The 13,485-nt window shown below is 45.4% G+C and overlaps 2 protein-coding genes across 3 annotated transcripts in view; one reads left to right on the top strand and one right to left on the bottom strand.

The window, feature by feature from the left end:
* The window catches only part of LOC106606127 (bone morphogenetic protein receptor type-1A), a 72,307-nt gene extending 64,236 nt beyond the window's left edge, over nt 1–8,071 (top strand). For both annotated transcript variants that reach the window (XM_014202262.2, XM_014202254.2), the window contains exons 5-13: nt 924–1,026; nt 1,964–2,063; nt 2,194–2,290; nt 2,521–2,659; nt 2,983–3,175; nt 3,436–3,733; nt 4,012–4,187; nt 5,203–5,333; nt 5,612–8,071. In XM_014202262.2, the coding sequence (XP_014057737.1) occupies nt 924–1,026; nt 1,964–2,063; nt 2,194–2,290; nt 2,521–2,659; nt 2,983–3,175; nt 3,436–3,733; nt 4,012–4,187; nt 5,203–5,333; nt 5,612–5,737 (1,363 nt within the window). In that variant the 3' untranslated portion in view covers nt 5,738–8,071. The remainder of the gene's footprint in view (nt 1–923; nt 1,027–1,963; nt 2,064–2,193; nt 2,291–2,520; nt 2,660–2,982; nt 3,176–3,435; nt 3,734–4,011; nt 4,188–5,202; nt 5,334–5,611) is intronic.
* The window catches only part of LOC106606107 (multimerin-2-like), a 38,667-nt gene continuing 32,273 nt past the window's right edge, over nt 7,092–13,485 (bottom strand). Inside the window, 4 exon segments of the mRNA XM_014202230.2 lie at nt 7,092–10,501; nt 10,883–12,401; nt 12,551–12,916; nt 12,919–12,987. Of these exon segments, the coding sequence (XP_014057705.2) occupies nt 10,089–10,501; nt 10,883–12,401; nt 12,551–12,916; nt 12,919–12,987 (2,367 nt within the window). The 3' untranslated portion in view covers nt 7,092–10,088.

Raw genomic sequence — 13,485 nt, 5'->3', positions numbered from 1 at the left:
CACTTGGTAATGTTAGTGTGTACCAGTGCTCGACCACTCCCGAAAGCCAACATCACCCACGACAGAAAACGGTTGATTGTCAAAGGCAACGGATTCCATTATCCCGGCGTTAATGGATTTCACCTTTGAGTTGTCTCGCTGAAATGTTCTTATTCTTTCAAATGACTTCTCGACTTGTTTGACTGCTCAATCGACACAGTAGACATTTTGGGCTAGGTTAGGAATGCTGTGTTGCACGTGTAGCGCAAAGTTTTACGTGGCCTCATTACGTCATGTACCTACGTTATATAGTTATGCCAGTCAGCTTTTACATCAGTTTTTCACATCGGCATTAAACTAGACATCAGGCCGATACCGATGTTCGCATTTTTAACTAATATCGTCCGATTCCGATATGTTCACCGATATATCATGCATTCCTACCTCCCGCTTTGGGCTGGATGTGTCAGCGTGTCGTTCGTACATGCAAAATGTATGAGCAGAATTACGATCTTACCTCAATCACTTGTTTGATGGTGACTGTTTTTATGGGAGCTGTGCTGTGACATTTTCCCTACATTTTCCCCAACATGGGCCAGCCCCTAGTAATTTGAGTTCAACAAATGAGCTTCAGCCCCTCGCCATATGAGTGACAGCTAGCAAGATGCACATGATACACCCACAGCAGAGCAAGAGATAGAGGGATGTGACGTGGCGTACATATCTGCAAATATGTGACGTAGTACGCAATTTTCTGGGACCGCTTTTGGTTTGTGAGAGCAACTTTCAGAGCTTTTTGATAAAAGTATACAAAATTACCAGAATCTTTCATTTAGATGTTTGTTCCAACTCTGACTTTTGGGTCTGTGATGAATGACAGGTTTGGTCAAAACGCTATCCTAAGTATGTTTGGGAACTGTAGTCATTGAATGTGTATATTGTAGGACGAATGGCCAGTGTTTTGCCATCATCGAGGAGGACGAGAATGGAGAAGCTATTCTGACCTCTGGCTGCATGAAGTATGAAGGCTCACATTTTCAATGCAAGGTAAGAATGTTGTCTGTTTGGAGGGAGCAGGACAAGACAAGGACACATGGATGTCAATTATGTCATGTTACATGAATGTCATTATTGAATGTATATGTACACTCAGTAGCAAGTTTAATACCGGGTTGGACACAGCATCCATAACAGCCTGAATTCTTCGGGGCATGGCATCCAATCACTGCTCAATTGGTGTCAAGGGACTGAACGTGTGCCAGGAGAACATTCTCCACACCACCGCCATCAGCCTGTACCATTGACACCAGGCAGGATGGGTCCATCGACTCTGCTTATGTCAAATCCTGACTGCCATCAGTATGAAGTAACAGGAACCGGGATTCGTCGGACCACGCAATGTTTTTCCACTCCGCAATTGTCCAGGGTTGGTGATCACATGCCCACTGGAGCAGCTTCTTGTTTTTAGCTGATAGGAGTGGAACCCGGTTAGGTCGTCTACTGCAATAGCCCATCATGACAAGGATCAACGAGTTGTTGTACTGCGTCGTTATTTTTCTGTTTGTGGCATGCCTGTTAGCTTGCACGATTCTTGCCAATCTCCTTCAACCTCTCTCGTCAACAAGCTGTTTCCGCCCACAGGACTGCCACTGACTGGGTGTTATTTCAAAAAATTGTCACACCATTCTTGGTAAAACCTAGACACTGTTGTGCGTGAAAAGCCCAGGATGGTGGCCGTTTCTGAGATACTGAGATCCGGCACACCGCTAATCATACCACGCTCTAACATTCAATCGAACAGTAACAGAATCCCTTGACGCCTTTCTGCCTGCTTTATATAGCAAGCCACTCCCGCTTGACTCACTGTCTGTAGGAGAGACGTTAACTAATAAACTGGCCACTGAGTCTAAAGCTATTATTCATATTTTGTTCTTGTTTAATAATTCCTAAATAACCCTTGTTATGCCAACAAACATTGTTTCAGGATTCGCCCAGGGCTCAGACAAGGCGAACGATCGAATGCTGCGATACAGACTTCTGTAATCGGGACCTGCAGCCCACATTACCTCCCCCAATGGACACTGGTGAGGCTCCGGGCCAGCTGTTACTCTACTGTTGGTGTTTACCTCTGTAGCGGCTCCACTATGGTATTCTTATACTAGTTTGTCTGGGTTGGAAATTGTATTTGGGGACTCAAATAGTTTTGTTTTGCAGGTTCCTACTTTGGCAGTGCCCATTGGCTGGCTTTCCTTATATCAATGACTGTGTGCTGCTGCACTCTCATCTGCATCACGGTAGTCTGTTACTACAGGTAGGACTGGCTATTACAGTGGACTAGCTAACAGAAAGAGCGATTCCAAATGTACAGTGACTTGAGTCCTGGTGGTAGAATACAAATCAACTGTTGGTGCCATTTAAGCATTTCTTTGTGATTAGTCTGTTTCACCTCTTTTCAAATAATGATTTACTTGTTGCCTCACAACACTTCTTGTTCATATTGTAGCTTTAGCATGTGTACTGATCTGTGTGTGTTCCTGCCAGGTACAAGTGGCAGACGGAGAGGCAGCGGTACCACCGGGACCTGGAGCAGGACGAGGCCTTCATCCCTGTGGGAGAGTCTCTCAAAGACCTCATCAACCAGTCCCAGTCCTCTAGCAGTGGCTCTGGGCTCCCCCTGCTGGTAAGATACCCACATGACACAGGGAGGGGTTTTGGAGCATGTGGCCTGGATGGAAAGCCTTTGGCTATGGAATGTGACTTGTCTGCTTTCCAAGAAAGTGTAACAGCTGTTTTTGTGTTTGTCTTTGGTCATAGCTAGATTATAGTAGGTTCAGTAAAATTGAAAATTATAACTTAACACAACACAGCCTTACAAAGCATTAGCACACATCTTGCTTGACACGGCGAATGTCACGTGAAGAAAATAACAAATGGGAAAAGTTGTAGTAGGTATGATCTGTGGCACACTTGATGCTCAATGCCTCTCCCTGGTATGTCTTGTAGGTGCAGCGTACCATTGCCAAGCAGATCCAGATGGTACGCCAGATCGGCAAGGGGCGCTACGGCGAGGTGTGGCTGGGCCGCTGGCGGGGAGAGAAGGTGGCCGTCAAGGTGTTCTTCACCCGGGAGGAGGCCAGCTGGTTCAGAGAGACTGAGATTTACCAAACTGTCCTCATGAGGCACGAGAACATACTGGGTAAGCTTCGTTCCTACCACTCGCTTGTAGTAAAGAAGACTACAGTCTCTGCCTCCATCAAAACCACATACTACCATTTTAAAGTTTTCTTTCTAAAATGGTCTGAATCGAAGTTTTTAATGTAGAGTCTTGATTGACTTGGAGTGATTTTTAGGCCTACATTTGCCCTAATACATGAGGTCAACAGTCATGTATCAGGGCAAGGCCTACATCTCAATATAGCACTAAACACCCCTCGACTCTCTTCTCACCCCTCCCAGGGTTCATAGCAGCAGACATCAAGGGTACCGGGACCTTCACACAGCTCCTCCTCATCACAGACTACCATGAGAACGGCTCCCTGTACGACTACCTAAAGTTCACCACGCTGGACACCCAGAGCCTGCTGCGACTGGCCTACTCCGCTGCCTGTGCCCTGTGCCACCTCCACACGGAGATCTACGGCACCCAGGGCAAGCCGGCCATCGCCCACCGAGACCTCAAGAGCAAGAACATCCTGATGAAGAAAAATGGAACCTGCTGCATCGCTGACCTGGGTCTGGCTGTCAAGTTCAACAGGTAGAATGCTGCTCAGTCATGAATGTTTTAATCAAGGTTGTGTTCATTAGGCACTCAACGTAAGAAAACTGACAGACAGACAGGGAGTACCTGAACTTGTCCAATAAGCAACAATCGTTTTGTGATGCAAAACGTTTTGCTACGGTGTGCGCTAATGAATGCGACCCATGTTTTCACTTATGGCCGCTCTTCTTAACAGTGCTGAAGTTTTGTTTCTGGAGCAACTGACCATTTCCCTGTGGATTACTTATGAATTCCTGTTCTTCTCTTGTCGTCAGTGATACCAACGAGGTGGACGTTCCTCTGAGTACGCGGGTTGGGACCCGGAGGTACATGGCCCCTGAGGTGTTGGGCGAGACCCTGAACAAGAACCACTTCCAGGCCTACATCATGGCTGATATATACAGCTACAGCCTCATCATCTGGGAGATGGCCCGCCGCTGTGTAACAGGAGGTATGGGGACACGTGCACGCGTGCTCACACACCGACAAACGTGTATACACACAGACAACCAGATATAGATGTGTATACGCACACACTCCTTATAGTCATGAATCTACAGGCATTTGTGTACACATTTGATACTGATATTCCAGACCAGTCACCAGGGCCTGAAACTAAAAATGTTTTGGTTAACCAGCCAAAAATATACCAGTCACAATAAATGTATTACTAGTCAGAAGTGAGGTGTTATATTGCTAAATATTATTTCATTTTTGTGACCTTAGTCTATTAACCAACATTTTTACAAATGAGACAATTGTTCAACTGCCCCTTTAAGGCAGGAGGTTACCGTGGCAACGAGGGCACATAGCCCTTGGTGACAGTGTGCCTGTCAGATAGAATCTGACTACAACCCGATGTGTCTTCGCTGAAGCGAACTCAAAAATTCAAAAACAACCTAGCATGTGAACAAAACAATGTAAAAAGCCAAGAAACACAAGGACAAAGTCTCACTTTAGTAGACTTTTGAATAAATTAGACACATTTTTATGCCTGTGCACAGCGCATCTAAAAATATAATCTTCAGCTCTTCAATCACAGTGTGCGCTGCTTCCCAGCCAGGCAGTGTTGATGCGCATCCCGCAGCATATACTACAGGATTCGTAGTTCTTTGAGTGATGATTAGCTACCAGCTATGCAACAAAAAGACAAAAGCTTCTGCAGCATTTATTTAGCTATAAATGGGCGCATACTTGACTTCTATTTTTATTCTCAAATGTGAGTGAAATGCTGTGGAGCCCCGACCACCCGCCAACATGGCTTGTGAAATTAACATATTACACGCCAATGCCAAAAATCTACCCGCGGGTGTTGTTTTTAGGCCCTGCCAATCACTACAGAAAAAAATTACCCCAATAGGCTTAAGATTTCAACTGGTTATGGAAAGCGCTTCACTGACGGTATGGTTGAACCGGTGTTCTTTTGCGCTTTGCTTACGTGTCACTATCTCCCTCTCCCCTCTCAGGCATAGTGGAGGACCACCAGCTGCCCTACTATGAGATGGTGCCGGCAGAGCCGTCCTTTGAGGACATGCTGGAGGTGGTGTGTGTGAAAGGGCTGCGGCCCACCGTGTCCAACAGGTGGAACGGTGACGAGGTGAGTCCTGATTTATCAGGGCAAATATGGTTTTGCCTGTACGAGACCCTTGAGAAAGAAACTGAAGAGAAGTGCGTAAACACATGTAAAGAAGGCGAAGGTTGTCTTTTATCCAGTTGTAGCAGCGGTAACCCATATGAAAGCATTTGCATTTAGTACTTAAAAAAAACTGTAATAAGTAAAAATCTGCCTAGGCAATACTGTGTATTTAGCGGTTATTTAAATTAGACCAAACTCCTAAAGCGGAGTGTGTGTGTGTGTGTGTGTTTTCTCCACAGTGTCTGAGAGCCATGCTGAAGCTGATGTCTGAGTGCTGGGCCCACAACCCCGCCTCGCGCCTCACCATCTTACGAGTCAAGAAGACCTTGGCCAAAATGGTAGAATCGCAGGACATCAAGATTTGATCCTTCCCCCCCCCCCTACATACTCAACACAGCCTGACCTAGAGACAGAACTCTCCAGTGTGTCCTAATGCTGAATGTGTCACCTCTGTTCAGTTGGCAGGGGAGGAGGAACAGAGTATGGGAGAAAAAAGGACCCTGTTGTCACAGGGCCTTGGGCATAGAGCCTTAACCTCCATGAGTCTATCACCACAACGGACAGATGCTGCTGCCAGAGGCTCTTTCCCTTATTCCCTCCCTGGCCAGAGGAGTTCTTGGTCAACGTGCTGCATTGTATGCTTTCTGTGAAAGTCAAAACATGACATTGTGTGTGGAGGGGGATGGCATTTTCCTGCTCACATGTTGATGGGCAGAAAGGAATATGATGGAGGAACCTTAGAGCCTCACTTCAAACCAAGACACTGCCCTCGCAAGTGTCACCACCTGCCAATTATGTTCAATTTTTGCCTGTAAACGTTTTATGCCAACATTTTTTCTCTTCAGGACAGTCTTCTCCTGCCATATTAAAATGTCTCTCGACTCTTAAGTAGAGTAATTACAAAATAAGGTACTATAATTATATGTGAATTTAATATGTAAATATATTGTATCGATAGAGTCCGTGCCTACTCAACAACAAAAAAAAGAACAATATGCTGCAATGGTATTCACGTCCAGTCGGCTTCAAACGGGACCTGCTTCGAGAGCTACGAGCAATCCAGACAACCTAGGACGTTGTGAGAGGGGATACCTGACTTGCCTTAAATCAACTTGTCACTGTGCTTCCTACAACAAACCTCAACTCAGTGACTTCTCCCAAAAAATCTATGTTCTGACAAAAAATACGTCTGGTTAAAAAATAATATTTAACGCAAAATTGTATTCAAATGACATTTGTGAATAGGGAGTTTGTGTCCCATCCTGTCTCTATGCTTACCTCTTCTTCATATGTGTTATCTTGTGTATGTTCTGTATGTCTTCTGGGAGGAAAGTTCAGAACACAAAAATGGCATATTTTGGCCCTCATGAACCCTATGCAAAGGTGTGCAGTTTAGAGGGCACACAACAATTAGGCCTTTCTAAAAAATGATTAATCTGACATTTCTGCTGTCCCCACTCCCCGCTGATTCTTGCCCACATTCATAGATCTACGATGAATCTCCCCCCCTGCTCTTCTCTTGCTTTTAATTTCATTTTGAGTTACAGATATATATTTATATATTCATTAAGTGGCCAACTTTCATATTGCCAAACATCATGTGAGCTCAGCCAGTGAACTGTACCATTGACTAAGATGGTTGCATTGTGCAGTAATGGTTTGTCTTCCAGGGTCCTACATGTCAGGTTTGTCATAGTGCTCACAAGAAGTCCACATTAGTTCAGAAAATATGCAACATTTTATTAACTTAAAGTACAATTATATAGCTTACTCAATGCTATGGTAAATGGCATATTTACTTGTGCTAAAAACAACATTTAGTTAGTCAGAGCTGTAATGCCATTGAAGTTTGTTGATCCATCAAGCTTCCTCAGGCTTGTGTGACAGAATTACAGTCAAGTACAGAGGGAACATACAGTAGATGCAACACTGAAGTGAAACTACTTCTGTTTGTTTTGGGACACATGCAAATATACAAATTTGCAGGTTTCCTCTGTGATGTTATCTGCAGGTCAGTGTAGAGGGTAGAGCAAGCCCATTTATGACCATTTACCACAAGAGGAACTGCATTTCTACATTTAGATCTTCATACTGGTATGAAATGAAAACATAACATCCTTGGCTGAACCACTTGTTCTCAACTCTTTACAGTTTGTTTGCCCGTGTAATGATGGCAAGGAAGCGTTGTCACAGATCGTGCCCTTTGTTAACCCTCTTGCATAGGATCCAAGTCTTGGCCAGTGTATTCTTAACTTTTTCTTCCCTGCTCCTATTGTGTCTGCCTCTTATCTATCCAATGTTTGCTTTTGCTTCCCTTGTGTCCATACAAATTCATAAAACATATTTTGCAGAGCAGTGCTTGTGGGTTTGCGCACATGTTAGTTAAGTGTGCATGTCTGCTGAAATCCTGTGCAACCTAGTGTGTCAGGACAGTTTCTGTGTGAATTAAGCTAACAGTACATATGGTAGATATTTAAGAAATATTTCACCCAAGCAGTAACTAGTGTTTTCCTCTTTGTAATATGCAAGAAAACCATATAGAATAATCTGTAATATGTACATCTTTAATGTGTTTTTATACAGCATCTGGTTAAAAGGTGCCTTTTTGAGTTTACCAAGGAAAGAAAACGATTCTGTTTCTGTACACAGCCTGTCCAATGTATCAATTTTAAAGTAAATAACCTTATTTTAGTACACAACTTTGTGGTCTGGTCTTGGGTTATTGTTTAATTTCCTTCCAATTAACTGTGTTGGTTTGACTGTGGAGAATGAGGCTAAAACCAGTAAAGGTGTCTAGCACTGCCATCTGCTGGAGGAGAAGGGTACAGCATATTGATGTACTGTAATAAGAGTTTAAAACTTGTCAGTATGGAGCCCGTGTCTTGTAGAAAAGGGTCTGTTTCTCTACCTGGGGCCTTATACATGTACAGTACCATGAAAAAGTATTTGCCTATTTCTGTCCTAATTTTGCATATTTTTGATTCTGAATTATATCAGATCTTAAACCATAACCTAATATTAGACAAAGGGAACCTGCATTTACAAATAACAATATATACTTATTTTATTTAATTAAAGTTATGCAACACCCAATTCCCCTGTGTGGAAAAAAGTAATTGCCCCCTTACACTGAGTAACTGGTTGTGCCAACTTTAGCGGCAATGACTGCAACCAAACACTTCCTGTAGTTGTTGATCAGTCTCTCGTCACTGAGGAATTCTGGCCCACTTTTGCATACAGAACTGCATTTGTGTGTTTTCAAACATGAACTGCTCGTTTCAAGTCCTGCCACAACATCTTATTTGGGATTAGGTCTGGACCCATGTCATCCAAAAAGTTTACTAAAAGGCATCTGGAAGCACCTAGATGATCATCAAGACTCTTGGAAGAATGTTCTATGGACAGATGATTCAAAAGTATAACTTTTTTGGACGACATGGGTCCCATTATGCCTGGCGAAAACCAAACACTGCATTCCAAAGTAAGAACCTTACACCAACGGTCAAGTGTGATGGTTTGGGGATGCTTTTCTGCTTCAGGACCTGGATGACTTGCCTTAAAGCAGAATTCATGGTTCCTTCTGTGTCACAATTCTACAGGAGAATGTCAGGCCATTTGTCTGTGAGCTGAAGCTGAAGTGCAGAAAGACAATGATCCAAAACACAATTAAGTCTACATGAATATCTAAAAAGCAACACATTTGAAGTTTTGGTATGGTCTAGTCAAAGTCCAGACCTAATCCCATTTGAGATGTTGTGGCAGGACTTGCAACAAGCAGTTCATGCTTGAAAACCCACAAATGTTGCCGAGTTACAGTAGTTCTGAATGCAAGTGGGACAGAATTCCTCAACAGCGACGAGAGACTGATCAACAACAACAGGAAGCGTTTGGTTGGAGTCATTACAGCTAAAGTTGGCACAACTACTTTTTCACACAGGGGCATTGGGTGTTGCATAACTTTAAAATAAATGTGTAATTTTGTTCACTCAGGTTCCCTTTATCTAATATTAGGTTTTGGTTGAAGATCTGATAACATTCAGTATCTAGAATATGCAAAGTAGAGAAAATTAGAAAGGGGCAAATACTTTTTCACGGCACTGTATTAGAAATGTTGCAGTCATAAAGCCCTGTATTCTGCCCTACCAAGCAAAAAGGCAGGCACTGTTCATAGCGTGGAACTGAGAAAAATTGATTTTATTTACCTTGGTTTCACAGTAACTTTATGCACTTACTGCTAACATGATGCCCATTTTCTCCAAAACACAATACGAGGCAGGATACTTGTCCACATGATTAAGCATGTATTTTCTGTAGCAAAAATGACAAACTAATTTTGGACCAAATGAGCAGTTACTGCCTTTTTGCTTGGTAGGGCAGCATTGTGGTAGCATGGAGGGGAGTGTGATATCTTAAAGAAGCCCACCTTATGTTCTGAAAGTCCATTTCTATAGAATATTGTTTTATGGTCTAGAATGCTCAAATGTTCCTGTTTCCCTTATAACTACCTAGAATAACTTCAGGAAAGTTGCGTTGCAACGCTCTAAATGGTATACTGTATGACAAATGTTTTATACTCCCTGAACCTTCTACATACTCCCCCTCCCAATATCAATGTAAGAGATTGAAACGCAGGTTCCATAGTAGCTGTCAGTCTAGTGATTGATTGCTCTCAGGCCAACATCTCTCCTCGGACTATACAGAGCAGCCCCGGCATCCTCAGGTGGTCTGATGGAGCAGAAGCCCAGCGAAGGTGTTGTCTTTGGGGTCATCGGTCACCAGAGTCCCCTCATACAGTTCAAGCCGTAGCTCCTCTCCCTGCTGCAGCTGTAGGAGACACACGCGGGTGACGGGGCCAAACAATGCCATCTTGTCCTGATGCAGAGTAGCAGCCAGCTCCCCGTTCTCTCTCCTCAGCCCAGACAGCGAGGGGCCAGGTTCCATGTTCAGCGTCAGCGTGAAGAGGTAGATTCCTGCCAAAGGTGCTTGGAACATCCCAGTGTGAGTTGAGTACATCTGGCCCAGGTTTAGCGATGTGTCCTCAAACACCAGGAGGCTGCTGTCACTTGGTCTGCTGCGCTGTATGCTTCTGGCCAGAAACATAAGGGGACTGTCCCCCAGCTTGGATAGCACTGAAAGAGAAGAGACAGGGAATTATCAACTGTTATCTGCTAACTGTTCATGGGCGGTATCAAAAATCGGGAGAAAGAAATATTGGTCGCATACACATATTTAGCAGATGTTATTGTGGGTGTAGGAAAATGTGTTTAACCCATAGACACTCGCTATACTTCTGCTTAGACCACTTATAAGCCTGAACTAAAACATTTTTGGTTCACCAGGAGGCAGTCTTGGGTTGATTCTCTGTCATGCTCAGCGACTCCCTGTTTTAACCCATTGCGAGCACTGACTTGAGGGTGTTTCACATGTATAGATCAGAGTTTAAAGTGAACTTCCAGTCTTAGTGGATGTTAGAAAGAAAGACAAAAACACTTTCATAGATTGATGCCTACCTGATGTATCTCTCCTGCTGCGAAGGTTATCTCTCTCTCCAATATGGTCTTTGATTCTCTCTTTGTTGTTATTGCGCTTCCTCTGTCTCTTCCCCTCCTTCCTCTTCATCAGGGCCCACAGCTGGTCCAAGTCCAGGGTGCTTTCTGAGTCGGCCAGTCCCTCTGAGTTACTGAAGACGTTCTTGAAGAGACTCAAATGATTCTCTAAACCCCTCCTCAGCCAGGCCACCTCTGCCTGCAGTTTGGCGCCATCTTTGGTGTTGTTGCAGCTGGCAGTACAAGGCCTGTACTCCAGCCTGTGGACCTTCTCCCCCAGCTCCTTCACTGCTTTCTCAAGGCTCCACAGGTCACTGTCAGAGTAGTCTTGCCGGTCCTCAGAGGCTGCTGAGACCACGAGGTGGTCACTCCTCTGGTCTCCACTCCTCCTCTTCAGGCCGCGGGAGGCCAAGTCTACCAGCACAGAGGGCTCGTCTGAGGCTGGGAACTCTTCTGCCCGGGCGGCCTCCAGCAGGGAGTTGAGACTGAGGTTCTGGCCCATGATCTGTTCCTGCATGTGGCGGAGCCTCTCCTGCAGTGCAGGGATGGAGTGGGCCTCCTGGTTGCTTAGGGGCCAGTCCATAAACCCCATCACCTCCTCTCCCAGGAGCATCTCCAGCACGTCGGTGTGGCGGATGGCATCGTTCAAAAGAGAAAAGAAGGAGCTGGAGAGGTGACGCATCTCACCCGCCAACCACTCGTCGCTCTCCCGCAGACTGAGCACGTCCTTCTGGATGTCCAGAAAGGAGGCCAGCAGCTGGGTCACATTGTGGTGGAGAGTCCTGCTCTTCTCTTGCTCAAAGGCCAGGGAGGCCTTGACGTGATCCAACCCCTGGTAGATGTCCTCCACAAAGGGACTCCAGCGCTCTGACCCAGCATCGGTACTCCCATCCAAGGCCAGCCGGTTGTCGTTGGCCAGCTCTGTGACGTTGGTCAGTCCCTGCTCCAAACGTGAGATGGTGGCGGTGAATGCCTTGCAGTCACAGTCTCTGGCAGAGCTGACGTTCTTGTAGAACTGTGTGTACAGGTAGTCCATGTCAGTCTCCATGTCCTGCAGCTGCTTCGAGCGGAGGGTTAGGTTGCTGGCCAGCTCATTGACGCTGTTCAGCACGGCTACTTTAGCCGCCTCCACCTCCAGGCCCGTCTCCATGAACTGGATCTGGCTGTTCCTCCACGTTTGGGCAATGTTCTCCTCAAGGCCTCGGAAGCCCCTCTTCAGGTCCAGGACGTTGTCATTGGCTATCTCCAAGTCTTCAACCAGGGCATTCACCCTCACTGTGTTGTTGACCACCTTGTTGTCCAGACGAGCGATAGACTCCCACACTGCCGAGTCCTCTGGAGGGTGCTGGGCCTGATTGGGCTGGACCTGGTTGGGTTCTCTCCTGTCCCCTGGGCTGGTCAGGTCCCTCTGGAGCTCTTCACTCAGATGCTCCTGCTCGAGCTTCATGTCTGACAGGGTGGCATTCAGGGACTCGAGATTAACCTACCCGGGAAACATATGAAAGCCATGAAGAACATTCTCACTTAATGCCCATTAAAAGTGTATGATACTAACACCGAAGTGAGAAACTAAGTCTCAAAGTTATGAATTATTAAATAGTTTCATCACCATGTCATGAGGGATTCACTGACCTGTAACATCTTGTCATTGTGTTTGATCTTGGCGTCGATGTCTGTCTTGAAGTTGGTGATGTTATAGTGCAGCAAGGCATGCTGGGAGTGTAGCCTATCCGCCATCTCAGCTCTCTGTCTCTCCAGTTCCCTCCTCACCTCCTTGATGTCCTGGAAACTCTGCTCCAGCTTAGCCTCAAAGGCCTCAGTATCCTCTCTGGCACCTGCACCCCGCAGGGCCTCCTCCTTTACCTCCCACTGAGAGCTCCGGAGCTGGGCCACATCCTGGGACAGACCCCTGACCTCCAAGGTCAGGTGCTCCAAGGTGCGGTTGAAGCCATCCAACATGGGCTGGAGCTGGGACATCAGCAGGGCCATCATGTGGGGCAGAGGGAGGGGAGACAGGGAGTCTGCGTAGGGCAGTAGAGCGTCAGCCTCCACCTCACCGCGGATTGGGTCTGAGAGACAAACCAGGAAGTCAGTGCATAATATTTACTCACGTCAATCGGTATAAGGATTCAGAACAAGACTCATTTTCAGTTTTAGACATATCGACTTTACATTTGTAAATCATAGCAGTGCACAAGGCTGAGATGACGCCACAACTGTACACCAACCAATGTGTATAGGAGCATAGCAAGGCTCCTTTTCAAAACCTGTTAGAATGTATTCTCTTGTAAAAGCAATTCATTCATATCAGTTGTGCCATTAGTTCTCAGGAACAGTTATGAGAGCCTTTAGTTCCAAGAAATCTACAATTGAATTATTTTTTTGCTGATGAAGCCAAAGTAAAATGCCAAGTTACCAAAAATAGCTATGCTCTGTGTTATTCCTATTTCCTGACCAATATTTTGGCATTTCATTTCCCCTATGTATTGGTTTTCCTGACAGGACCTCTTTGTTTACAAGAAAGCAGAGTGATTTAATGTTGGATGGGTTTGTTTCGTGGCAGTGTT

The sequence above is a fragment of the Salmo salar genome, chromosome ssa01 (assembly GCF_905237065.1).
Source record: "Salmo salar chromosome ssa01, Ssal_v3.1, whole genome shotgun sequence".
NCBI lineage: Eukaryota > Metazoa > Chordata > Actinopteri > Salmoniformes > Salmonidae > Salmo > Salmo salar.
This window is presented reverse-complemented; position numbering and strand designations above follow the sequence as displayed.